The 26439-nt window shown below is 39.9% G+C and overlaps 1 protein-coding gene across 3 annotated transcripts in view; it reads right to left on the bottom strand.

Annotated features, from left to right (window-relative positions):
• Nucleotides 1-26439, bottom strand: part of LOC138744955 (Fanconi anemia group A protein-like) — a 77257-nt gene that overhangs the window by 18719 nt on the left and 32099 nt on the right. For all 3 annotated transcript variants that reach the window (XR_011345895.1, XM_069901869.1, XM_069901867.1), the window contains exons 15-33: nucleotides 25789-25899; nucleotides 23292-23387; nucleotides 22993-23052; nucleotides 22513-22601; nucleotides 20864-20924; nucleotides 20681-20730; nucleotides 18899-18975; nucleotides 16588-16695; nucleotides 14849-14979; nucleotides 11880-11950; nucleotides 10415-10514; nucleotides 8978-9162; nucleotides 8096-8183; nucleotides 6800-6970; nucleotides 6214-6287; nucleotides 5595-5723; nucleotides 4704-4794; nucleotides 3517-3686; nucleotides 2400-2505 (exon numbers count right to left, since the gene is read on the bottom strand). Coding sequence is in view for 2 of the 3 variants with exons in the window: in XM_069901869.1 (XP_069757970.1) it covers nucleotides 2400-2505; nucleotides 3517-3686; nucleotides 4704-4794; nucleotides 5595-5723; nucleotides 6214-6287; nucleotides 6800-6970; nucleotides 8096-8183; nucleotides 8978-9162; nucleotides 10415-10514; nucleotides 11880-11950; nucleotides 14849-14979; nucleotides 16588-16695; nucleotides 18899-18975; nucleotides 20681-20730; nucleotides 20864-20924; nucleotides 22513-22601; nucleotides 22993-23052; nucleotides 23292-23387; nucleotides 25789-25899 (1968 nt within the window). In the remaining variant the exon portion in view is untranslated. The remainder of the gene's footprint in view (nucleotides 1-2399; nucleotides 2506-3516; nucleotides 3687-4703; nucleotides 4795-5594; nucleotides 5724-6213; nucleotides 6288-6799; nucleotides 6971-8095; nucleotides 8184-8977; nucleotides 9163-10414; nucleotides 10515-11879; nucleotides 11951-14848; nucleotides 14980-16587; nucleotides 16696-18898; nucleotides 18976-20680; nucleotides 20731-20863; nucleotides 20925-22512; nucleotides 22602-22992; nucleotides 23053-23291; nucleotides 23388-25788; nucleotides 25900-26439) is intronic.

The raw sequence follows: 26439 nt of genomic DNA, 5'->3' as shown, positions 1-26439 counted from the left end.
GTATTTATGGGTAAGCATTTAAAACTTGGGCAAAACGTGTAAGTAGGACAACAGGAAAAATCTTTTTAAACATTAATACCACTGTCCTGCTCTCTCCCAGTGGTTCACAATCAAACAGCAAAGATAAAAGGCAGAATCAATCTGGCTGACAGCAAGTAGTTCATTAGGGAATACCTGACTGGCACTCATGGTTTAGCTCATATCGGAGGTCTAGGCATGCTCCCGTAAATGCAGAAGTCTGAAATGAGCTGTAGATGAAATGGCTGGAGCTGGAGGTGAAGTAATGATGCATCCTCGATACAGCCGATGCCAAGGGGGAGGGGGGCCATTCTCAGGCATTTCCTCCCCCCCCCCCCCTTGAGTTATTGTGCCTCTCCACCCACAGCACTAGAATGAGAAATGATTTAATTCGTATGTACACAATTCATGATCTTGACAGGACAAATGTGGGGTGGTTGTTGGTCTTTCAAAATAGGGCTTGATCACATGAACAAGATAAAAAGTATGTATGAAAGGGTACTGAATTTGGAACTCTACAGAAGGAGGGTGTGAATGCTCAGTTACTGAATGTATTCTTGAGCGTCAGGTTACTTGCCTGAATGTTACTGGTACAGTGTAACCCAGTACTACCTGTCGCATGGTCAGGTGGTCAGCAACTAAACCAGCTTCCCTACCAGGCTGGCGCAGAGGGTGGCTAGACATAGTGCAGGATGCAAAACAAGACGCGTCAAAGGGCGGAAGACCCTTTTGTAGGATCAACAGCCATCTAGCAAACAAGTGCCGTGAAGTGCAGAAAGGGGATCCTTTGCATTGAAGCTTGATCTGGCCATTCACTGCAACAGAACTTCTTCCAGCTGTCTTGAACCTCACCATGCTGCTGGATCTGGGAAGGCATGTTGTGGGGGTGGGTCTGGACCTGTGCAACCTCATCTCACCTAAATCCATTCACGCACATACTATTCCTTTCTGAGGAGTGGGGTAATCCTCATATCAAACCCCACAAACTGACTGAAAGGAGCAATCATCCTATGGGATGGATAGCCAGAAGAATGTATTCAAGACTTGTCACTGACAGACCTTCAGATATTAAGAGAGAGGAGATTAGTGTTAGGGAGTGGCATTGTGATAAAAGACTCGCCCCACACTGATCCCACCAGCTTGTTCCCAGGTATCTCTAGTCACCTTGTGGTGTGAGCAAGTTGGTCTGTGGGTTTGTCCTGTTTGAATAGTCTGAAGCCCACCACCCCACTCCCCCTAACAATCAATAGCGGTGATTAATAAGGAATTATCTAAGGTGGTATGTGGGTGGAAAGAAAAAAGTTTGAAAATCACTGTTTTAATGGTCCCTAACTGACTCGTTATGTGCAAGGTTTCATAACTCCAAAGGAAATGGGTCAATGACAACTTTTCCTCAAGCAAAATATTTCAGTTACATTTGGGTCCAGAGCAGTGATTCTCAACCTTCCCTTCACACTCACATCCCACCCAAAGCATCGATGGCATAGGGATTACTTAAAGTGGGATGAGAATGAAAAAGAAAAAGTGTATATCATGGCTAATGTGATTTATGGTGTGAAAAATAAAAAAAAAATAAAAAAATAAAAAAAGTGGGATGAGAATGGAAAGTAAAAGGTCGAAATGCAGTGCTATAGATCAATACTTGCAGTAGATTTTCCCACACTTTTATAAATTGTGCATGTCTAATTCCTGCTACAATTTTCCCATTCTCTATTAATTGTTTGAGTGTTAATAAAAGTAACATTTGATTGCAAACCCTTGTGTCCAGATTCATCTTCCTCAAACCTGACACTTTCAAAACACACCAATGACCAGTGCAGGGACTGATAGCGGTGATGGCAGTGAACCACGCAGCAATAACAATCACTGTCGGCATTACCCACCATTATCACCCTAATTTCAACTTGGCATACAAGACTGGGGGAATATTTTTGAGTCATTTTTTGGGAAAAAAGTGGCTCTAACACGCCATCAAATACAATACGTTATACGTGACACTGGATGCCGTCGGTGTCCAGTTTCAAGTCCCGCCTCTTTTACTCCCAGAATGTCGGCTTGCTGCGTTTAAAAAAAAACCCCACACTGATCTGGCATTATACCGGCTTTGTTTGGTTCTGTGTAAATGACCAAAGCTGGCTTAATGCTGGGTCTTCCTTACTGCAATATTATGGAATTTCTGTGTAAAAAAAATCTATCGAGATCCACAGAGAAACAAAATCAAGATCTAACAGGACTTAACAGGAAATCTCTATTAATGAACGATTCTTTTTAAACACATTCCTACCAAGTATCATCATTTATTTCATAGACTGAATGGCATGTTGGGGTCTACTTCTAAACTGAAACAATTGGTTAGTTGCAGTTTTCAAACCCAGACTTACTAGTTCTTCATTTGTAAAGTGAAAGAATTCCACACATTCCAAAGTAGTCTTCAGTCCATCTTTGCAGGTTCTAAACAACACATCAGGAGGAAGTGCCGCTAGAATTCTAATTGCGTCACACAAAAAAAAAAGGCAGAATCTTGTATGAGAATCAACACTTTACTCTCATTTTATTAAGGTGCTACTGACAGGGAAAATTTGTCTATCCAACATAAAATTGGACACCATGAAATAGAATGATACTGCTTTCAATCCCAGTATTTCTGTATAGTTAGTTTCTCTCATTTGCTGATCAGTCTCCCTGCATTCTTTAGCCCCAGATAGAGCAGGGATCCCACTCATAATTTTAAATACCACCTGCTCCAAAAAAAAACAATGGTGAAATCAGGATCTGGCTCTGAAGCTATGTTTCTCCAACTTTAGCAAGTGTTGACATTCCCTGGCTAGATTTGTGTTGAAGATCATCATTTAGGGGCACTAGAGATGAGGCAGACACTGTATAATTATTTACAACATCGAATGAGCATTTATAGAATGCTCTATAAATGCTATAAATGCTCAAACTACAGGATGATGTTCCACAGGGTCACAAAATTCCTTTGACAACCAATGCATCTGAAACTTCAAATCTCCTCTATGTAGTATGTTTGCATGGACAGTGTTGTAGATTGTGAGTGCAAAGCTAATGATGTACACAAAGAGGAGACCCAGAGAATGCTGTGGCCCCTTTTTATCTTGAAATTTAAACAAGATTTAAATGGAAATACAAAATTGATTGCTCAAATCAAACTAAAGAGTGAGCAGGAAGAAACAATACTCAAGGCAGTTACCATATATGATCATAAAACTGGTTGAGTGGATGGTTAAGTAGCTCATTTCTTAGGGTTCCTGGTTTGGACTCTTAATTTTTCAGAAAACCTTGGGTGTAACCTTGAACAGACACCTCAGATGAGGATCTGTCATCATGCAATCAGGATTTACCTTTCTTGTATCATTTCAAATTGTTAATAACATCATAGTAGAAAAATATGCTTACAACCCAATGCTCAATGTTAATGCAGTACAATCTTTTAACTCTGTGACAATTACTTTTAAGGATTTTCATTCTTACTCTTACCTAACAAATAGCTGCAATTCAATCTGATGTTCCAAATGCTTGCTCAAGATTGGCAATTCCAGCTTTGCATGTCTATTCCGAAAAACATCCAAGAGAAAGTGGCCACCTTCAAGTGATAAAGTTTTGTCTGATGCTTTTGCTTTTACTCTTTCCAGATCAAACACCATTTCCTGTAAATGATTAGAACACATTGACTGTACTGATGGAAAAATTCTCCTAAATACAACTAAAAATAATTTTAAAAATTAATTTATAAAAAGTCCCTGGAATTATCTATCCAGGAGTTTACAGTTGCTTAGTCATCGAATACATTCGAGTGCAAGATTCATAGACTTTCACACCATCATGAAGTCAGGACGTATAGGGTCAGACTAGAAAGTGGATTGAGATGCAGCCACTAATTTATGAATGGCAAAGCAGCAGCTTATACCAGCACTCCTGCAGCCACACAAGATTCCAGTTCAATTCAAACCATTCAGCAACCCGAGCACAAATCCAAACCTTCAACATGACAAGGAATCCTTCAACACCCTGGGCCCTTTGGAAGCTCTCCCTGCCTTCAGTATCCTCTCGAATCCTGGTTCCAAAATGTGGTTCTCATGTGCCAGTCTTCATCAGCCTGGTGAGTCCTTTGATCTCAGGTTGCCACAGCCCATAGTCTGTGTGGATTCCTTGACCACAAGCCACCAATAATTGCCGCCTGTCTGTGGCCTTCAGCCTCAGAGCCCATCGCTGGTCTGCCACCGTGGTCACCATCCCTAGGGTTGTCTCCTCTGCTTCTCCTTCTCAACAGGGGGTGTTCTCTCCATTACTGGTGCCCAACAGTTTGCTGCTCTCCCAGTCTGCAACCCATCGAGGCCGCTGCCATCTTTGGCCCAGACCCCATAGTTGTAGCAATTTTAGATAAAACATCATGTATTTCTTTAACAGGCTGTTTAAAGTCTGGATGGAACTGTCAGTGGTTGGACTGGGCAGTAGGACCCCGTGGAGGAGCGCTGAGTCTCTGCTCCCGGCTCTCCCTGGGTCCGCACCAGCAGCGCCAGTACAGCATCTCTGTCAGTGCTGCCTATTTTTATAATTAAATTACTTAATTATAATTTTGGGGATTAAAAACTAATATTCGATTGTTCTTTAAAAATGCACAGGTTTCATTTCACTAATGATTCTATCTGTGGAAGGAGTATTACCTGTAGTCGGCAGATGATGTTTTCATAACTTGATTTATTGAATGAAGGAAGTTCTGTACAACCAGATTCTTTAAAGTTTTGAAGCTTTGCTCTGCAAATAATCATAAAACAATCAGCAAAGAAAGCAAATCCCATTTCCAAAATCGCAAGGAGATGGAGCTACTGAAAGTGATGTGTAGTGACACCAGGTAGTGCACCCTGCAACCTTGTCTGCAACTTGTTACCTGTCTGACTGCATTCTGAGGGCAAACATCAAAAAGATCCCTTTCTTCCATTGATTTAGGATTTTCAGATCTCTTATTAATTTTGATTTTTCCATTGAGATGTTTGACCAGGTGAATGGAAACACAATAAGAGCAGTAGGGCACCATGGTCCTCGAGTATGCACCATTTTCACCTGATTTATGCTCGGCTCAATTCCTTTTCTGTGCCAATTCCCATAACCCTCTATTTCTCAATCTTTCAAATACTGGGTGCATGGGCAGGGAGTTAGGAAAACGGGCAGTACTCTCCCCAGTCAATCTCCTCCTTGACTCAAGAGTTGACAGAAGCCATGAAACTTCTGATAGATGAAGTGAGCCACATACAAGTTCTCACAATAGCTTCATGCACCTTGTCTTTCACAGTGGGGCTGACTGAAGGTTAATTGAACTGAATATGTTTTATGTGAGGATGCCTACAGTTTGTGGCCAAACTACATCAAAGTTCCACAGTCTGAGAGAGAAAGCTGCAGGTGCTCTAAGTTAGTAAGAAGAGAAATGGCAATAATATTGAGGGTTGGGGAAAGGCCAAGATTTTCACAGAAACAACGGCAAGGCAGAAAGTGAAAAACGACATTATAATCCAGAATGGGGATGTAATCTAATCATGTAACACATTTTGGAAATTTACCTTTTATTAAAATCCATTATTGCTTTAGTAATAATCCTACATGCAGTCACTAAGTCTCCTCCACAGCCACCTGCTGTAAGGGGAGATGGCAGGTAATGTTGGTAACAAGCCCAATGCTGATATTCTTGTCTGTAATTGAAGTATAGAACGTTTCATGATTTTAGTTTCTCATCAACATTCAACATTATTAAATGACGGTCAACAATCACTAGAAAGGGCAAATCTAGGAACGCCATCTACCAAGTTACCAATGCAATTCTTGCAATGGTAGATGACACCTTAATTTTCAACAAAAATTACATGGAACCTAGAAGTAGGTGACAGTTAAATGGAGTGATCTTAATCGCAATTGATATAAAAAAATTGTTTAATTTTATACAGAGAAATCAATGAAATGGTACAATGTTCCTTTATACAGCTTTCAATCGAAGGTTAAAAAGCTAATTATTCATTCTCAGCAGAGGTACATTGTAAGATTGACCTCATTTCCAAGACAAACGCGATGCAGCTTACTTTCCAACTGGTATCTTTAGGAGGAATCGGTTCATTTATTTAGTATGCAACATTCTGGGGAATAAAGCTTTTTCCATATTTCTATTAGAGTCAATAAGATAGTTACCTGTCTATATCACATAGCAGATCCCTGTGTGGCTGAATTTCCAGTTCAGACATCAACCAATCATAAAATGTTAGCTGAAGGAGAGGTAATTGATGGTTTTAATTTCATTGCCAGAAACATCCAACTTCCCAATATTATACTAAAATGCACAAAAAATGTTTTGATATTTCCAACACACCTGCTGTGAATGCCAATTAAGTCATTTAATTACCAGGATATGTAAACTTCCTTGCAACAAAATCCTGACTGAAAAAACTTGAGCTATTTACCATTTTCTACTAAATTGTACTCAAATTTTTGGTAATATTATAACCACGCTATGACCTATTGAGATGTAAATCAGTGCCAAACTGGAATGCCACTGGATACCAATATAGAGTCCATTTTGAACAGTGGAGCACCATACAGATTGTCAAATATCATTATCCATTTTATGCCAGAATTGTTTCAATACTGGAACATTTTAATTTTAATGCATCACAATTCAATGCAAAATGAATATGGGTTTAATTATAGATCAAGATTTTCTACAACGATACAACATATCTAATCAAAGGCAGTCTGATAAGCTACAAATTTCAGTTACTTGGAAATGGTCCAACTGAGTAAGCTTCTTGAATATACGGTGCTTAAATATTGAAAGTGCTGCAGCTGTCCAGTTTAAGTTCAGACCAACAAGATTATTCCAGGTATGTTCCTCTACTTCCCCATGTTCTCTTCGGGACTTTGGAATCAGTCGTGGAATAATATATTGTAGCTAAATAAAAGCAAAAAAAACCTTGCTGTGAGCAGTTGGCCTGTTTTTGCACTGGGATTATCAGCACTCAGTTACTCGAGACCAATTACAAACGATCAGACATGTGCAGTTAAATACAGACACTCACAAATTATTGTCAGATGAGCAGTAGGTCACAGCTTGACTGATACTGTAGGTGCACCAATGAAACCAAAGGAGGTCAACAACAACAACTCCCAAACTTTAAAAATTGAATGGATTTGGTTCAGGAAGATAGAAGAGACAACCAATGTCTCCAATTAAATCTGGAACAAAAATGAACTCCAGGGGGAGCTGACCAGGCAGCATCTGTGAAGAAAGGGATGGTCGATATTTCAGGCAGAGACCTGAAGCATCAAACATCCTTGCCTCTGCAGATGCTGCCTGGCCCCGTGGATTTATCCAGCTGCTCATTTTTTTTCTGCATTTGGCACAGGTTCATGGTGCAGAGGTCAAAGATCAGTCATAATCTCACTGAATGGCAGAGAAGACTCCATGGTCAACTCCTGCTTCCATTTCTGATGTTCATTTTACAAGTGTAACATAGCACTCTTTCATAACTTATTCTTAATTGGAGACGAAGAACGATTACACCAAAATGTTTTGCTTCCAATTCGCTCAACTCTCTCCTCTCACAAAACTTTTTTCTCTATACATAATTTTCCACAGAATCCAGATTCTAGATGTGTCTTGGTTAAAGTGAGCCGGCATTACTCAACTTGTACACAGATATTCTGCACAGGAAATTATGCTCAAAAGGATCTCCAATTACCCACAAACACACACACACACACACACACACACACACACACACACACACACACACACACACACACACACACACACACACCCAAACCAAACATTTTGGGCAGTTGTAGTACATACTGCATCTTTTATTCTCCACCAACAACAAAATCCAGCCCATTTTGCTCAATCTTTATAGTTGTTACTGGTAGCCACAGTAATTGTTGGGAAATGAACTTGAATTTGATCTTCCCATGACTGCTGAGGTGCAAATCAAAACTTCCTAATTAGAAGGTGTCAGTTACTGCTTTGTAAAAGAGGCCAAGAACTATGGCCATAAACTTGCTCAAAAACATGCTTCACCTTCTTCGCAAACCCAGAAGGAACAAACTGGTTCACAACATCAGGGGATGACAAGCAGACTCCATAAGCAACCGCTGCTGTACAAAACCTGCATGAAAAAGCAAACAGAACTTAATTTGAGACTGAGAACGGGGCATGCATCAACTATTTGTAAAATGCAAACACATATTCTGCAGAGTGCAAGATGAGGGCAGGTTTCTTAAAGCCTGATCCATCTGCTGCACCTTCACCCGACTTTGTAGGGAAAGGAGATGATTTATTATCTGTAACCATTGGAAAAATAAATCAAACTCATACATAAATACTTTTACTTAAGGAATGGGGACATCACTGAAAAGGACGGAATTTATTGGCCCTTCCATGCCCGTGCTGTCCAATCACACCCAATTGTCCTACAACCCCTGGTACATTTTGAAAAGTGGGAGGAAACCAGAGCCCACACAGGCATGGGGAGAACATACAAACTCCTTACAGACAACAGAAGGATTCAAACCCCAGTCCCCATCACTAGCAGCGTAATAGGATTGCGCTAACTGCTGTGCCCACTGTGCTGCCCTGGCCGATGGCGTCGTGAAGTACCACAGTACTGGTGGAGTGAATCTCAGAGATGCTGGGAGGGAGGGAGGGCCAGCGATATATTTTCAGCTCAGGATGCTGTGCATCTTGGAGGGAAACCTGCATATGATATTCCCATGTGCCTTAATGGTGGAGGTCACAAATTTGGGAAGTGCTGTTCAGGTAACTAGGGAGTAGATATTACACACCATAGTGAGCTCATGCTGGGAGTGAGCATTTAAGTGATGTACACCTCATCTTCCTTTACTGTTTTTTTGTGTCTGTTCCTTCAGACATAGCCTGCCTCTGCACATTCTCTACACTTACCTCAGGCAGAATGTAGAAGACTCCCCAGTTCTACAGGAAAGGAACTGGATTAGGTGGCTGACAAATGACACCTCCTCTTTGCCAGTTGATTGAGAGTTCTCCACAGAAAGGGAGATCTGCAAGATGTGTAAGTGAATGGTAAATCCGGCCAGTCCTAAAATGTGAACATCACTGAGAGAAGAACCCTATACACAAAGAAAAATATTAAATAGGTTTTAATTATGCAAGGATATCTTTTGTCAAAATCTCAAGGCAGAATACATGGATGATTAGCAATTCTATTTCAATCATTTTTCAAAGTGATGTGCAGCAGGCTATTGTAGTTTGAGGGCTTGCTTCAACCTGGTGTAAAATTTGGTAAAGAGAGAGAATCAGATCCCAGCTCAGGTGACCCTCCTAGCAGAAACTTGCAGACGCCTTTGGAAGGAAGGATCAAAGTGCAGCGCTGCATGTCTTAACAAGACCCTTTTCCAGGAATCATGATGTGGCTAAAATAAGCCCTTAAGAAAATCGGTAACCTCCGGGGGAAAAGAAATGCTCTAAATATTCAGCAACTTTCAAATACATTTAAAACAAATGAGCAATTAAACATTTAAAACCTCAAAATGCAAAGGCCTAAAACACAAACATTTACCAAACCAATTAAAGAAAAAAAATACAAAGAAAATTTAAGAGCATTGCGTGGAACGGTTGGTGTAATGGTTAGCACAATGCCTTAACAAAACCAAGCAAAGAGGACCAGAATTTAAATCCCATGCTGTCTGTAAGGAGTTTCTACATACTCCCTGTGCCTGTGTGGGTTTCCTCCGGGGACTCCAGTTTCGTCCCACCATTGAAAACAGACCGCGGGGTATAGGTTAATTGGGTGGAGTCCTGGACTGTGCTGTATGCCTAAATTTAATTTTATTTAAAATAAAACTTGCCAAATAGTTGAATAAAGATGTCATTACTTTTCATTTTGTTGAAGGGGAGGTCTATCTTGGGTCTCCTCCAAGATGGGAGGAATATTTAATTGTGAAGGCATTACACAAGTTTAGGATTTGACTGGGAGTGTGTAATCCTACAGTGAACTTCATGAGGATGCAAACTGGTGCCCAGAGAATGACAAACCGCTGACAGCAACTTCTAAATTTCAGACCAAATTCCAAAGTTACTGACATTCACATGGGCAAACACAACTATGCTGTCATTACCCTGTTAATCCTAGGCCAATAACATCAAACTGCACAAGCAGAATTTATTTTATTCAGATGCGATAAGAACCTTAAGACAAAAGTGTTTTTCTAGTATTTATTTTATTTTTAGCCATACCATCACTTATGACTGTTGGGACAGAAAAGTCAATTTAGGAAGCATTTCATACCATCTCCAGCAAGAAAACAAAGCTGTTAATCTCCCTTCTTAAGCATTCAGAAACTTTGGATACCATTCTCTTACCTGGTGACCAACGAGATGCAAGAGTCTGAGAAGAACAGCACAAAGAAGTCTTCTGTGACCACACAACATCTTCACAAACAAAGAGGCCCATTCACCTTGCCTGTAAAAATAAAATACCACAACCATGACTAAATATGCCCAATTCTTACAAGACAAATCAAAAAAATATCAGCCTGTGAAATATGTCAATGGCCCCAGGTTGCGCAGCTCTCTCAGAACCCTCAAAGCAACAAGGTTGAAATCCTAAATCCAATGAAGTAGAAATATCTAATTGTACAGAAGAGTTTATAATTACCAGATAATTCAGTCTGCACAAGTGCTGCTTCAATATGAGAATATAAGCAACGAAGTAGTAGACAACTCTTGGAAGCTGCCTCAACTATTCATTAAAATTGTGCATGTCTGACCTGACCTCAGTCTCCTTACACTTAGCTTTCTATAGATTAGAAGATTGTTTTGTCTTGAAAATGTCCACTGGGGCACCCCCTTCTGTGCTCCAAAGTACAGAAATCCACATGACTCAAGGACAAATTCCCTCCTGTTTGGTGGAGCGGGTTAGCGCAATGCCTTTACAGCGCCAGCAATTGGGACTGGGGTTCGATTCACACGCTGTAATGAGTTTTTACGTTCTCCCTGTGTCTGCGTGGGTTTCCACCCACCATTCAAAAACGTACTGGGGGAGGGTTTCATAGCCTGAAATAGCCTGTAACTGTGCTGTATAAAAACCAGAATAAAAAAAGTTTTCTTGAAATAATCTCTCAAGAAAAATCTCTCAGAACCCAATCTATCATAGTCCTTGAACTTTTTTTTTAAAAACTCGTTTTCTCCATGATACTAGATTCTGCGCATTTATTTTTTGCACAAATTTAAGTATGGATTGAGTTGCCTGGATAGCTTACAAAACCTGATTTCTCACGACACCTTGGTTCATGAGGCAATGAATAAGTCAGTAACTCTCCATAATACTGTAAAAAGATTTTTACAATGCAACAGTCCATCAGTACTTCTTTGGAATCTCAACTCAGATTTGTATTCAACTCAAATGAAGTACTTGACCAAGGGGTGAGTGTACAAATAGACAGTAGATAGTTCCTCATGACTTCAGAAAGATCCTCAGAGAAGGTGACATCCAAGAAAAGGGTCTCTTTAGCTCTACTGGGGGAATTAATGCCAGGAACCTCCCCACAGATTTCAGAACAGTAAAGTAAATGTTGCTCAGAAAGAGGATTCTACATTTGGTGCATCAAGAACTGGCGTTGAACCTGGAGTTTTCTTTTAAATCTCTGCACAATAGATTTATATTTCCATATAAATGTTGGTTAGATAGGACTAATATTCACATAGGCAGACAGTACTCAATGAAAAGATTTGCAGTGCAGAGATGAAGAGACCAATGGCCATTTTCTAAGGAGTACAAAACAAGCAATTACCCACGCTCTTTCTTAAATTCATATCAATTACTTACCTCTGTGGTGGGTTGAAAGTTGAAGTTGCAAGAAAGGTCTGACAAAAACTCTTCAATACAAGTTCTCGGACCTGCAAAAAATAAACATTACATAGAGTGTGAATTATATTTTTTTTCCATAGCTGTCTTGGTGTTTATTATGAAAGTACTTGACAATTATAACTTGTGCTTCTTTTGTCAGAACTAAATCAATTTTTTTCATCATACCCTCATACAAATCAATTGATTCTTATTGTTTTTAATGCATTGATACGTGCAGAGATTTTTTTTTAAATTTACACCAATGGAATAACAATTTTAAAGTGGGGGTGGGGGCAAATGAAAAAGAAAGAAAACAGATCACTGGGTTCATCGAACTGATCAGTCCAGTCCTTTCCTGCTCCCAGAAGCAGCTTTTATCCTTTCACCTGACTGGCTCATTCTGCTTTCTCACCTAATACAGACCAACTTCCCTTTCAAAGAGTTGAACTGAATAGCTAATGACTTTATACTGACAGTGTGTTCCACACACACTGAAGCAGAATACAGAATTTTCTCTTCATTCTGAAGGCCTCCATCACATCTCCTCAATTTTCTTAAATTCACATCATCTCAATTTTTCAACACAATTTAAACTGGTGCAAGAATTGTTTCTTGTAGCTCTTCTGTGAATTATTTTTAATGCATAAGGTTATCATATCTTCCTGTAGTGGGCCTCCTGGTAGCTGCACAGCCATAGCCTTGTGAACTAATTTCAAATGATGTCAGCTACTCAAAGAAGTCAGTGCTACGGAGCAACAATTTCAATACTTATGATACACCACACAAGTGATCCAGATGAAATGAAACCATTGGATCAACTTGGGGCAAAGATATCCACTCAAGGTGGACAACATGCAAAACAAGTGTCTTCTCAACTTAAGTATCCTCTAATTTCCACACAAAATAGTTTTATTCATTGATAAATGATATACATGATATGACTAAGGCCCAATTATTTTCCTTCTCAGTCATTGGTTTCTACACAGCTGCTGAGATAATTTCCCATCAACAATTTTCACACTTGCCTTCCAAAGTGACCGTTCACAGGAAGGATGTTTACACTGAATACCTGAGTTGCTGTAATTTCGTAGGCTGGATGTGGGTCAATGTTGACCATGATGTAGACCCTGCAAGCGATGTACAGTATCGACTTCGTTCTATTCATTTAGCCCATTGTCGCGGGCTGCTTGCAGTTTAGACTGCAGGCAGCCTGCAAAATTGTCTAGGGTTGCTGCAGGTAAAATTTCAGAATGGGAAAGAGTCACTAATTTCCGTTTCAAACTTTTTACACAGCCTGCATTGCAGGAATTTTGCAAAAATTTCCCGTTTCGCAACAGCTGTGTAAAAACCATAACCGATAATAGCCACATTTTGTGAGATGAAGTGTTCATCATTGCATTCCATTTCTTCTCTTCTTTCTTCTTTGGCTTGGCTTCGCGGACGAAGATTTATGGAGGGGGTAAAAAGTCCACGTCAGCTGCAGGCTCGTTTGTGGCTGACAAGTCCGATGCGGGACAGGCAGACACGATTGCAGCGGTTGCAGGGGAAAATTGGTTGGTTGGGGTTGGGTGTTGGGTTTTTCCTCCTTTGCCTTTTGTCAGTGAGGTGGGCTCTGCGGTCTTCTTCAAAGGAGGTTGCTGCCCGCCAAACTGTGAGGCGCCAAGATGCACGGTTTGAGGCGTTATCAGCCCACTGGCGGTGGTCAATGTGGCAGGCACCAAGAGATTTCTTTAGGCAGTCCTTGTACCTTTTCTTTGGTGCACCTCTGTCACGGTGGCCAGTGGAGAGCTCGCCATATAACACGATCTTGGGAAGGCGATGGTCCTCCATTCTGGAGACGTGACCCATCCAGCGCAGCTGAATCTTCAGCAGCGTGGACTCGATGCTGTCGACATTCACAATAAAACTCAACTTCCATTTTTCAATGTCTGTTTCACTGGGCCATCAGGAACAACGGAAAGACCACAAGCATCGTGCTCCTTCCTGTGAACAGGAGGAAGCAAGGACTGCCTCCATCACTGTATATTTCTTAGATGCCAATCGTCTATGACAGTGGTCTGCAAACTTTTTCTTTCTACTCACGTACCACTTTAAATATTCCCTATGCTATACGTGCTCTGTGATTAGTAAGGGATTGCTTAAAGTGGTATGTGAATGGAAAGAAAAAGTTTGCAGACCACTGATCTATGAGATTACTGTAACAACAGGCAGGAAAGAACAAATTGGTTTATCCAGCCCATCCCATAAAGATTAACAATCATCACTGATGATGCCCTCATAACAACCAGCAAGAAACAAAAGCATTTGAACTCCTAAATTAATTATGGCAAGTGAAAAAGTGGCAGGGCGAGAAATGGTGGAATGAAAAAGGGAATCTGGAACAATGATAATAATGCTCACATTATTAGTATTCACAAAGTAATATCTTTTCTACAGCCCTGCCAGACTTTGATCTAGCCTCACTTTAGCTGCCTCAAATGAGCTAAAAAGAGAACGGAGTATGAAACATGGAGTGAAAAACAGAAGAGGTAGTTTGTGATCAGCCACTAACACTTCAAAGATTAGGTTATAAACACAAGGTTGGTTCTTTTCATGTTACTTTTAGGTATTAGTGGCAAGGTGAGAAAATGTTTCAACAGCTGATTTCTCAGCAATAATAAAATGCAAACCAAACATGGAAACTTATTAAATGCTTCAAAGCATAGATGGTATGTGGCCTTGATGAATTCAAGTAAATATTTGAGTAATTACTTCATCTGATCATTTGCAACACTAATAAAGCTCTAACATTAAACTATTTCTCTCACACACATACACACACCTTGTCTACACACAGACACACCCAAAAGGTTTACACACACCCATCGGTATTGTTTGGAAATACCAATAAATACTTAGGATGCCTCTTTAAAAACTAATCCAAAAATCAGATCCAAAAGAACACTCACCTCTAATTCCAGAGGCCCCAATCCATCCACATCAGTATCGAGTTGGATTGGTTTATCCATTGCAGTGCATTCATTATCAGCTATCATAGTTTTCAACCGACCAGAGATTACAGCAATTTGCACAGAAACAACTGGAAAAGATTTCACACCATTACCACAAGTATATGTGCTGAGCACCACTTTCACCTTAACTGAAGATACATTGGCCCAATTTTACTGGTAAATGTGGGCCTCCCACCAGCTCTGCACCTGGGCACAGCAACTACTCCAGCAGGTTAGATCTGGCACAAGATCCATCAACCCATTCAAATAATTGGTCATTTGCAACTGTCAGGGAAAGAAGAAGAATCCAAGTTACTTTAAAAAAAAATCATGCAGGTTGCTTTGAAATGTTTAATCATTTAAAAAGTTTTAATGTTTGTAGTTTTTTTTTAAATAATATTTTAAATTATTAATTTCTCATTGAATGGTTTTTTTTAAAGTTTTTGAATGTCAAGTACATCCAGAAACATTGAAAATTAACAACTGACCAAATTGGGGCTGCAGGCCCAGTTACAAAAGGCAGAGCGTCTAACTTAAAGCATTAACTCATTTTCTCTTTGCATAAATATCACTCAGACTTGCTGAGTGGTACCAAGATTTTCTATTTTTATTTCAGAATTCCAGTATTTTTTGATTTTTCAATCTTCAATTTTGTGGGATAGGGGCTTGTTTCAAACTCCCTGCAAATGCTCAAAGTTTGGGGGGCCATCTCACCATGGCTCTGCTACACGCACAAGTTTGAAACAACAGGCAAGGCAAATAATAAGCGTGGCCAACAAACAGAACTCAGGAAAATCTAAGTATTACACAATCACAGAGAATCCTGGGGAATATTTTCCTTTCTATAATTAAAAGCCCAGCCCATATTTGAGTTCCACTTAAAACTTGTCCTTGATGTCATTCATAATAAAAATAGATTAGATTTGATTCTCTGTGTCAGAAGATTGAAAATTTTTTAAAAATTGAAGATTTGCCAGATTGGCCAAAAGGAGATGGTAATGTGACAGTTACACAAAACATTAGTGAGATCACATCTGCAGCACTTAGAACATTGTTCTCCTTGTTCAAAAGAGGATATTAATGCATTTAAGCAGTTGAAAGAAATGTTATCAAAATTGTACTTGGAATGAGTAGGATGTTGATAGTGGCTTGTGTCCACTAGAGTTTTGAAGAGAGGGAAGGAACTTGACTTGTTCAAAATTCTGAATACCAGATTCCGAGGGGTGAGGTAACATCTGCAGCAGAACCTATCTTCTTGGGCAAAAATCAGTATTCGAGTGTCAGTATTCAAAAAGGGGGTCAACTATCCAAGGTAGAAGAAGTGACTTCTCTCCCCTGCCTCAATTTAGAACTATCTTAAATATTTTTAAGATAGAGATTAGAGACTCTATATATGAGGTGAAATATTTCCAAGGGTAGAAGGAATGCAAAATGTGAGGTTATAGCCCGATCAGTCCTGATTTTTTTTAAAACAGTAGAGTTGTCTCAAGGAGCTCGATGTCCTGTCTGCTTCTAAATTTGATACAAAAAATACATTCATACCAAAGGTTCCTTTTAAAGTTACATTTGTTACTAGCATTGGAAACTGATAACAAAGGCTAAGGACAAGAAAAATATGCCCCCAAGTTCACCCACTTTCCCAAATTTGGTTAATTATTTCACGATTAGTTGTCATTCTATCAATATGCCTCTCCTACCATCACTTTTGGTTGGATTGGTGGCCACTTGCATTAACTTTTCCAAAGCGGCTGACAGAACTTCTATTGGTTCCCTTGGGTGCTCCATTTCCTCAGATGAAGAAACACCTAATTCCAAAATGACAATCTGATAAATTTCTACATTTTTATTATATGCTATTTCATAACTTTTTTTAGATTTCTAAGCACACAAAGTACATTGATGTGACTTCTAATGGATGCATTTATAAATATTAATCCGTATGTCTACATGTAATATTTAATTCCTTTGACAAGAGGCTTTTATTCATAAAATTTTGCACACTATAATTATCCCATAGCCCAGAATACATGCTAGTGGTGAACAACCACCCATTATTTCTATCAAATCAAAAACCTCTGCTAACCATCACCCACCCCCATGAGGAGGAAATGTCTTGAGGTAGAGGAGGGATCACAAGAAAAAGCTGTTGCAAGAAAAAAATGGAGGGGGAAAGAGTCATGATCAAGAGCAGAGCCAAAGGTAAGAAGGAGGGTGGAAGTACAAGGAGTTGGAATTAGGAGGGAGTGCAAGGAATTCAAAAGCACCAGAGAAGGAAGAAGAAAGCATAAGAGGTCGTACCAATAGTTGAAAACTGGTGAAAAAAATTATAATTGCCTTTCTTCTGGTCTCTTTCTGCTCTCTCACCATCACCAGATAGAAACATTGCGAGGTGGAAAAAGGGAGAATATGCAGGGTGTGCTGTAACTTGCATGTAATGTTTTAATGACTGAAATACAATTGATGGGGTGGATGAATGTGCAAGGGTGTTATGAATGAAGCAGAGTAATTGTGTCCAAATGATTGAACAATAATGGGGAAGGTAAGAAAACATTGTCAATAACTGAAAGATAGAATTAAATGACATTTTCAATAGATGGAGGGCATTATTTTGATTATATTGCTCAACAAAATGCTGTATATTGTTGCCACTGTTCATTAATGTCTGTCAAGTAGCTCATTAATCTTAACAGAAAAGAAATTATAGATTCACACAGAGGATGTGGTGGAATTGGAGATAACATTCTTGCAGAAAGAATCCAGAGGGGACTGAATGGGTATTATGTACAAGATCGGATAACCCGAGGCTGGGAAACATTAAATAAATGAAATTGTATGAATTTTTTTCCTTCAGGAAAATGACACTCTACACAGGGAGAGAAATAAAAGGACAGGAACATTTTTGGAAAAAGAGCCAATTTTTCTTAAATCATCTGTGACAAACAACTGAGGTTGGAGAACAGTTTCTTTCCCCATCAGCTATCAGGATCTTGAATCTCCTGGACCGATCCCAAACAACTCTGGAACCATCAAGTTTATCTGCTCTACTGAAATGTCACTTTTATTTCCTTGCACTAATTGTAACTTTGGATATCTATCTATCTTTTTATATTTAATAACACTTTTACTGTCTTGGCATACTGTGGTACTTAATTTATATTGTTGTACTTGTGTGGCTGCAGTGAGAAAGAATCTCATTATCTTAACCATTTCCATAGTCATAGGAAAGGCAACCAATATACTGAAGGACCCATTACACCCTGGAAATACACTCTGCTCCCTCCTCCCATCCGCGAAAAGGCTTGAAAGTGTGCAAGCATACCCCAAAAGGCTTAAAGACAGTTAATGCCTCGAAGCCATCAGGCTCCAGAATAATGCTCTCATGTTGCCCTTGCTCCTTGATCTTCCTTTTCACTGCAATCCAATACTCTGTAATTGTGCTCTTTACATGGCTGTATGATTGTTCGATATAACCTGTTGGACTACTTGGAGAAGAACCCTTCTCAATGTATGAGGTAGTTTGTGTAAAATAAATTAAAAACAAAACAAAAATTTTTTTAAAAGACTTTAGATCCACGATTGTTTGTCTTAACAGGTAAAATTAGTCAAGCTGCCTGAAATTTATCAGGCTACAGAAGTGTGCGTGTACATGCGCGCGCACACACACACACACTTACACACACACACACACACATACACTTACACACACACAAAATTTATTTCCTTCCACTCCATCCCCTCCAACTGAGCCCAGCTGCTCATCCTACTCTGAGAGCTGACCACTTGCTCTCTCTCAGAGCAAGGACACTACCTGATGGCTTATTCTTTCCTTATTCTGGCCTGCTCTCAGATTAACAAACACCTTGGATCCCAACACACAGGACAGATGGGACCTGCAGCTGCCTCATTCCCCCAAACCTCTCCCAGACAACTTCTGGAAACTCGTCCAACTCCTGACCTGCCCGATGTTGGTACATTGCAATCTCACAGTACTCTGCAGGTGTGTCTAACCTTCATGCAGTCGTTGCTTCTCTCTGTTGCATGAGTGAACGTAACTTGCATACACATTGTGTGGTATTTTATCTGCTCTGATAGAAGAAAACAAAAGGGTTGACCAACAATCAATTACAGCAAGGCATACGTCAGGAAAAAAATGCAAATGACAATTATAAGCTATTATCATTGATTGAATGAAAAAGAAAAGCCACATATTGCATCACAAATACTTAATATCATAAATAACTCGGTGAAACGGTAGAACAGTAGTTGAGATAATACGGAAACACTCGTCATAATGAACTAAATTATCAATCCTTCAAATTTCCTCAAAGGGACTCATTCGTGATAGGATAAAAGATCCCTAGTTTTATTCAAGTTAACTAATGGGCTTCAAGAAAGGTTGGGGAAGTCAGATAATGAAAATAGGTAAAAAAGCTCTTGAAGAAGTTATGGGGTTAAATGATGCATGACAAAAGCTAAAACATTTTTCATTTAGGCTAAAACATATGTTTCAAATATGCTCAATAACATTTCATAACCAAAGCAAATATTGACAACATTGTAAATATATATTAAAACATTGATGATCTTTAATAATTGAACTGCTTTAAAATATGAGGAAGTGGTAACATTATCACTTGTCAGATTAACACATCTGGTAATAAATGATAAACTTTAGGATGCTATGAGATCAATTGAATGGACTCAATATTTTAAGTTGCTATTAAACCACGTGATATTGTGAGCCAATCATGAATCTAAAGACTGCTGGAAAAACCAAATAATCAAAGAAAATCTGCATCAAAGAATGCTAAATAATATCTCATACGGCACTATAATCACTTGGAGATAAATGTCAAGAAAGACAACATTTAAATATCCAACAAGCATTAATGATTTCTGGTTTGGCCAATCAGGTATCTGAACACAAGAGCAGGTTGAGTTGGGCTTCTTACTTCATTTGTATTAGTGGGTTAAATAATGAGATTGATTATCTATGAGGGTGCTTCTATCAAGGAAAATATAGATCCAAAATTCCACTTTAAACAGCCAATGTTGTTGTGAAGGTCCAGTAATTGCCACAAAGTAAAAAGATTTGCTTCCTTATTCCAAACTTGATGTAACTCAATGCAACCAGCACAGACTAACTGATCCAGGCATGTATGCTCTGCTGTTTTATTTATCTACAACACAGCACATTTCCATCACCTTACATTTGGGTGATCACTAATTTCCCCTTTAAACCACATTATTTCTCTTGTTTTTAAAAAAAAAGCCAAAAGATTTTCATTACTCTAGATCATCAAAGTGTACTCAAGTAAAGCTCTCATCTCATTCTGAATTAATGGCAGATTTGTACCATGTGATTTATTCAGCAATGAATAGGGTGTTCACACTCTATTTATTGAAGGGTATGAATTATGTTATTAGGGCAGCATGGTTGGCATAGCGGTCAGCACAATTCCTTTTCAGCGGCAGCTATCGGGACTGGGGTTTGAATCCCACGCTGTCTATAAGGAGTTTGTACGTTCTCCCCATGTTTTCCTGGGCTTTCTCAGAGGGCTCTGGTTTCTTCCCACCATTCAAAATGTACCAGGGGTGTAGGTTAAATAGGTGTAAATTGGGGAGCTCAGGCTTGTGGGCCGAAAAAGGGCCTGTTTCTGTGCTGTATATCGAAATTTAAAAATTAAATTTAATTTGATTGTAAGCTTTTCTATTTCATGAATTGCTTTGTTGCTTTTTCAAATTCCTATCTGGATGATTGCATCACAGCAGTTGGGAGTGGCCACTTACTTTTTCAAGGAGTCGATAAAGGCCATGCGTGAATCCAGCGAGTCTGGCAACTGTAACGGTGAAAGGCAATGTCATTAAAAGTGAACCATTCCACAGTTCATGTAGAAATTTCACAATTCAATTAACTTTTGCTCAAAATTAATTTTGCTTATAATAGTTAAACTTCAAGATACAAATACAAACCACTCGAGGGATAAGCAGAGCAGGCAAAAATCGCGTCAAGTAATAAGGTCTTCGGAAAATGCTGCAAAATAAAGTCCATCTTTGAAACTGGAACAAGTGTTAATCTGCACATTAGTTTTCAATGATTAACAATAAAATATAATTTATAGACTGACCAGAAGTTCAATATGTTGTTAAAAGAGCTGCTGAGAGGCTGGGCTTCCTTCCACAAGTGACTCATTCCCTGAGTCTTTCTACCATCTATGAGTGATAGGACTTTGAGGAAATATTGCCTTGGTAAGTGCTGTGCCATCATTTCTCAAGCTCAACATCATCCAGGACACGACAACTCACTTGTCTGGAATCCCATCTATCACCCTGAACATCCATTCCTTCACCAGTGATGCACATTACCTTCAATGCCTGCCGTCTACAAAGTTCAGTGCAGGTACTTGTCTCGCCTGCTCCAACAAACTCACAACCTCCATCACCAAGGAGAAAAAGGCTGCCAGGTGGTTGGGAACATCCCATCTGCAAGTTTCCCTCCAAATCACTCGACTCACATTGGAAATGTACCCCATCCTTCACTGTTGCAGGGTTCAAATCTAGGAAAACTCCCCCAACACCCTTACTGGAGTTTCTTTACTAGAATGCATCAACAACATCTCAAGGGCAATTCAGGATGGGTAAAAAATATTGCTGATTTCACCACTGACAACCAAATCCCTTAAAATAAAAGAAAAAAAAACAAGGCTTTCAAAGTTTCATATTTCAAATTTTGAATAAATAATTAGTTTTTTTGTTCTTGCAAAGTACTTATATTTTCTTTTATGATTTATTCTTGGAATATTATTAAGCCAACAATCATTGCCTTGTTCCCCACACCAACTTTATAAAACCGCTAATCCACTTCAGAAATAGTCCAAGAGTCAAGCACAGTAGTGGAGTGAGGTGGGGGGGGCGGCACAAATGCTGAACTTTTCCAGGAGAAACCAGTGGAGGTTTCATACTAATTCAATCGGCTAAATGAATTTCCTTTACAGAAACCTCCACCTGCTTTTCATTTCCAGATTTTTAAAAAATACAAATTCAATTTTTCAAAATGTGAATTCAATTTCTCTGCAGAAACAATATTGAACATGTCAAACAGCATGATTTTTCCAGAAGGATACACGGGCTTTTTCTTTTCTATCATACAATTGATGGCAACTGCAGCTCTCCCATTATACAGTAGATATAATGGAAGTGTGGAGAGAGGAAGGTCTGAACATTGTCATTGTTCCTTATGGCAGTTAACATTTAAATAAGATTGGGCATGGTGAAGAGGTGGTAACCATGGACAACTTTGACCCACAAGCCTGTGCCACCCAATTAACCTTCCTTCCACCCCTGGTACATTTTGATGATTGGAGGACAACGAAGACCCCAGGGAAAACCCATGCAGACACAGGGACAACGTACAAATTCCTTACAGAAAGCATGGGATTCGAACGCTGGTCCTGATCGCTGGTGCTGTGACAGCGTTTCACTAACTGCTATACTAGCTGTGCTGACCTGTGCATGCGCTTGAAAATCATTTTCCCAATACCTATTTGTAGCAAGTGTGCAAATATTGTACAATCGATTCTTCCACATGCAGACCCATCACTTGAAAACCAAGCCTACTACACCTTGCTTCCATTACGCTGGCTGGTACTTTTCCAGTGTTTTCAAATATTAGAACAGCTTTTTCAACATCCTGTAGAGCTTGACAGTGGGGCTACAGAGAGAGAGTTAAACAAAATTAATCAAAATTAAAAGCAGAATATTTATTTTCTGATTCATAATCGTAATTTCAATATCATTTAGATTAATTTGGTGGAACAAACCAGGTTTCTCCTGAGTTAATTTATTAACTTATGCATACAACTTAACTTTGTCTTTGCTGTCAAATTACAGAGATATTTTTGTCCAAAATAGCAATTGCTTATAGTAAATACAATATTAATTCTCAAAGCTGCAGACATACTTACAGTATAATACATAACCATGAGCTAACTTTGTGAATGACAGGACTGAGCTACCCTTCAGTTTCTGATATTTACACATGAAACACGGTCAATTCCTTGGCTTAGCAGCAATAAATTGTGTCTGCCTCTTCTTGTACTGACCTTGGGAGGACCATGAGCTGTTGATAGGTCTTCATATAGACCCATTTCCTTAATTGATACCTGGAAATAGAAGTCACACAGGGTCAAAAGGTTCAGATTAGTTATGGAGAAATAAAAATCTAATTTAAAAAAAAATAATGATAATGTACCATTAATTTTGTTATTAGCACTTCACAATTTAAAGGGAAATGATTAAATGCAAACCACATTCAGTGGGATTGTTCAACTGTGTGAAACGAGACAAAATTTGCTCATCAATCCTATTGTGGAGTTCTAAAGAATTTGCCTTCCACACCAACCTGGAGATCTGCAAGTCGAGTTTTAGCCAACGACACATACTCCAGAAGTAGAGCTCGATACTTTGAAAGCACATAAGGGGGATGCAAAATATGAACCTGTGTAGGAGAGAGAGGTCATTGGTATTGTAGAAGAGAGCAGCTGGGCAGGTTCATCTGTATTATATACAATCACTCTGCAGTCTTCGTATCTCCCAAAATAATATTTAATAATTCAGGCAAACACTGTAAATAATGTCTGAAGTAAATCACAAAATTCTGTAGACAGTGTGGTTGAAGTAAAAACACAAGATGCTGGAGAGGCTCAGGGTCAAACAGTGTCCTTTATGTAGCAAGGGCAAAGTTACATAACTGATGTTTTAGCCTTCATCAAAGAATGAGAAAATGCCAACAAGTATCCGAACAAAAGGGTAGGAGGGGGAAAAGGGGTAACAAGGCAGAAGATGATAGGTGGAAGGAGACAGCAGCAATGAGAGGCGGGGGGATGGTAGGGCTGTGTGGGTGAAAGAACTGGAAAGAAAGGGGTAGAGGGAAGCTCAGCACCTCTGCTCTGTTCACAACCACAGCGGCCTCCCAGTGGCCAACCATTTCAATTCTGGGTCACACTCCCATGCCTGACTGTGGCCTTATGTACCGTCCCACTCTGACCACCTGCAGATTGGAAGGACAACCTTATTTTCCAGCTGGGCACCCTCCAGCTACATGGCATAAACAATGACTTTACTGGTTTCCATTAAACCTGCTTGCCTTTTCTTCCCCCTCCCCCTTTCCTGTCCTTCCAATTCTTTCACACACACATACCATCCCCCCTCCCCCTCATTGCTGCTGTCCCCTCCCTCCTCCTATCATTTCCTGCCCTGCCACCCCCCATTTTCCCCCCTCCTACCCTTTTGTTCAGGCACTTGCTGTCATTTTCTCATACTTTATTGACGGGCTCAGGCCCGAAACGCCGGTCATGTATCTTTCCCTTTGCTACATTAAGGACACTGTTTGACCTGCTGAGTTTCTCCAGCATTTTGTGTTTTTACTGTAAATAATGTCTCTTTTAAATGCAATTGGTGTATATCACAAAGATAAGCGTATACAGAGCCGTTGTCATACCCACACTCCTGTTCGGCTCCGAATCATGGGTCCTCTACCGGCACCACCTACGGCTCCTAGAACGCTTCCACCAGCGTTGTCTCCGCTCCATCCTCAACATCCATTGGAGCGCTCACACCCCTAACGTCGAGGTACTCGAGATGGCAGAGGTCGACAGCATCGAGTCCACGCTGCTGAAGATCCAGCTGCGCTGGATGGGTCACGTCTCCAGAATGGAGGACCATCGCCTTCCCAAGATCGTATTATATGGCGAGCTCTCCACTGGCCACCGTGACAGAGGTGCACCAAAGAAAAGGTACAAGGACTGCCTAAAGAAATCTCTTGGTGCCTGCCACATTGACCACCGCCAGTGGGCTGATAACGCCTCAAACCGTGCATCTTGGCGCCTCACAGTTTGGCGGGCAGCAGCCTCCTTTGAAGAAGACCGCAGAGCCCACCTCACTGACAAAAGGCAAAGGAGGAAAAACCCAACACCCAACCCCAACCAACCAATTTTCCCTTGCAACCGCTGCAATCGTGTCTGCCTGTCCCGCATCGGACTGGTCAGCCACAAACGAGCCTGCAGCTGACGTGGACTTTTTACCCCCTCCATAAATCTTCGTCCGCGAAGCCAAGCCAAAGAAAAAAAGAAAAATGCAATTGGTTTTGTTGTTCTTGATATAATCCCATTGCTAATTGGATAAAGAAATGCCTGCATCAGAACTAGACATTTCCGCTCATTATTTTGATCCAGTTTTTCTAACTTTACTATAATCTGGCCTCCTAGGCGAGTCTCACAAAACCTTGAGATTACACTCAAAGCAGCATTGTTGGCTGATACAACTTCATTTGGTCTCCTCACACCAGAGATATTCCGTTTTATCTAACCCTTCCCCGGTTCCTCTGCTCCCATCTTACTTTCTCCCTTTCCCAGATCTAGGACCTTTCATAGATGCTGCCTGACTTGACAAGTATTTCCAGACAAGGTAGTACCTCTGGTGAGTGAAACAAAGTTGGATGTTTCAGGTCAAAAAGCTGAGGAGTGATAAGAAGGAGGAAAAATACAAAATTGCTGGAGGAACTCAGCAAGTCTCGCAGCGTCCACAGGAGTTTAAGATATACAACCAGGGAGAATGACAGGATGTAACCCGATGCCAACACAGACATATCCTCTGCTCTCCCCACTTCCTTCGTCAGTGTCGTACACAAGGCTTCTCACTTTACCAGTTGTGATGAAAGGTCCTTGGCCCAAACATCAATTCTAATTTTCTCCTCTCTGACGCTGACTGACATCCAGCATTCTCTGTTTTGTATTTCCGGAAGGTGTCTTTTTTTTCCCCAGTTCCAAATTACCTGTCAATACTGATGGATTGGAGTTCAAGCTGGCTACTACCAGCTGACCATGAACAAATCTTCTTACCTTTAAATATTGCGCTGATTCAAATGGCACTAGGTCAGTCAAGAATTTCAGTAGGAAAATTAAAGCCTTCTTACTATTACCATGGTAACCACTCGCAGACCCAAAGGAGTTCTATTAAAAGGAAAAGTAACTCATTTTTGGGAATTAAAACCATTTTAGCAGCAGGTGCTCCAATTTCTGACTAAAGCAGTGTTAGAAAATCTCAAAAGATACAAGCCAGCCTCTAGTATTATACTACTAAAATCATCCTCACTGACCCAAGAAAATATGAAAATCTTTACTTGATAGTTAATCAATGCATTTGTTCCAAAAATACACTAAATAATCCAATGGTTAATATGTGCTATTTCACTTCAGTGACGTGTATTTGTGCCAAAGCACTTACATTTAAAAATTTTTTTTTAATACAAACACAGCAGTTGCATTCTGGGAAATTATTCCCAAACTTCTCGAACACAGTCTGTGTAAAAAGATCGGAACGGAAATGATGGCTCATTCCTGTTCTGAAATTCTACCTCCTAGACCCCCAGTAAATGTCCAGGAATGCCTGCAGTCTAAAGTTAACTGCAGGCATTCCAGAAACAAAGGGCAAGTCCCACCTCTTTAAATTACTGCATTTCTGATATACTGTCTAAACTCACATAAGGAAAC

Source organism: Narcine bancroftii, chromosome 10, assembly GCF_036971445.1.
Source record: "Narcine bancroftii isolate sNarBan1 chromosome 10, sNarBan1.hap1, whole genome shotgun sequence".
Classification (NCBI taxonomy): Eukaryota; Metazoa; Chordata; class Chondrichthyes; order Torpediniformes; family Narcinidae; genus Narcine; species Narcine bancroftii.
This window is presented reverse-complemented; position numbering and strand designations above follow the sequence as displayed.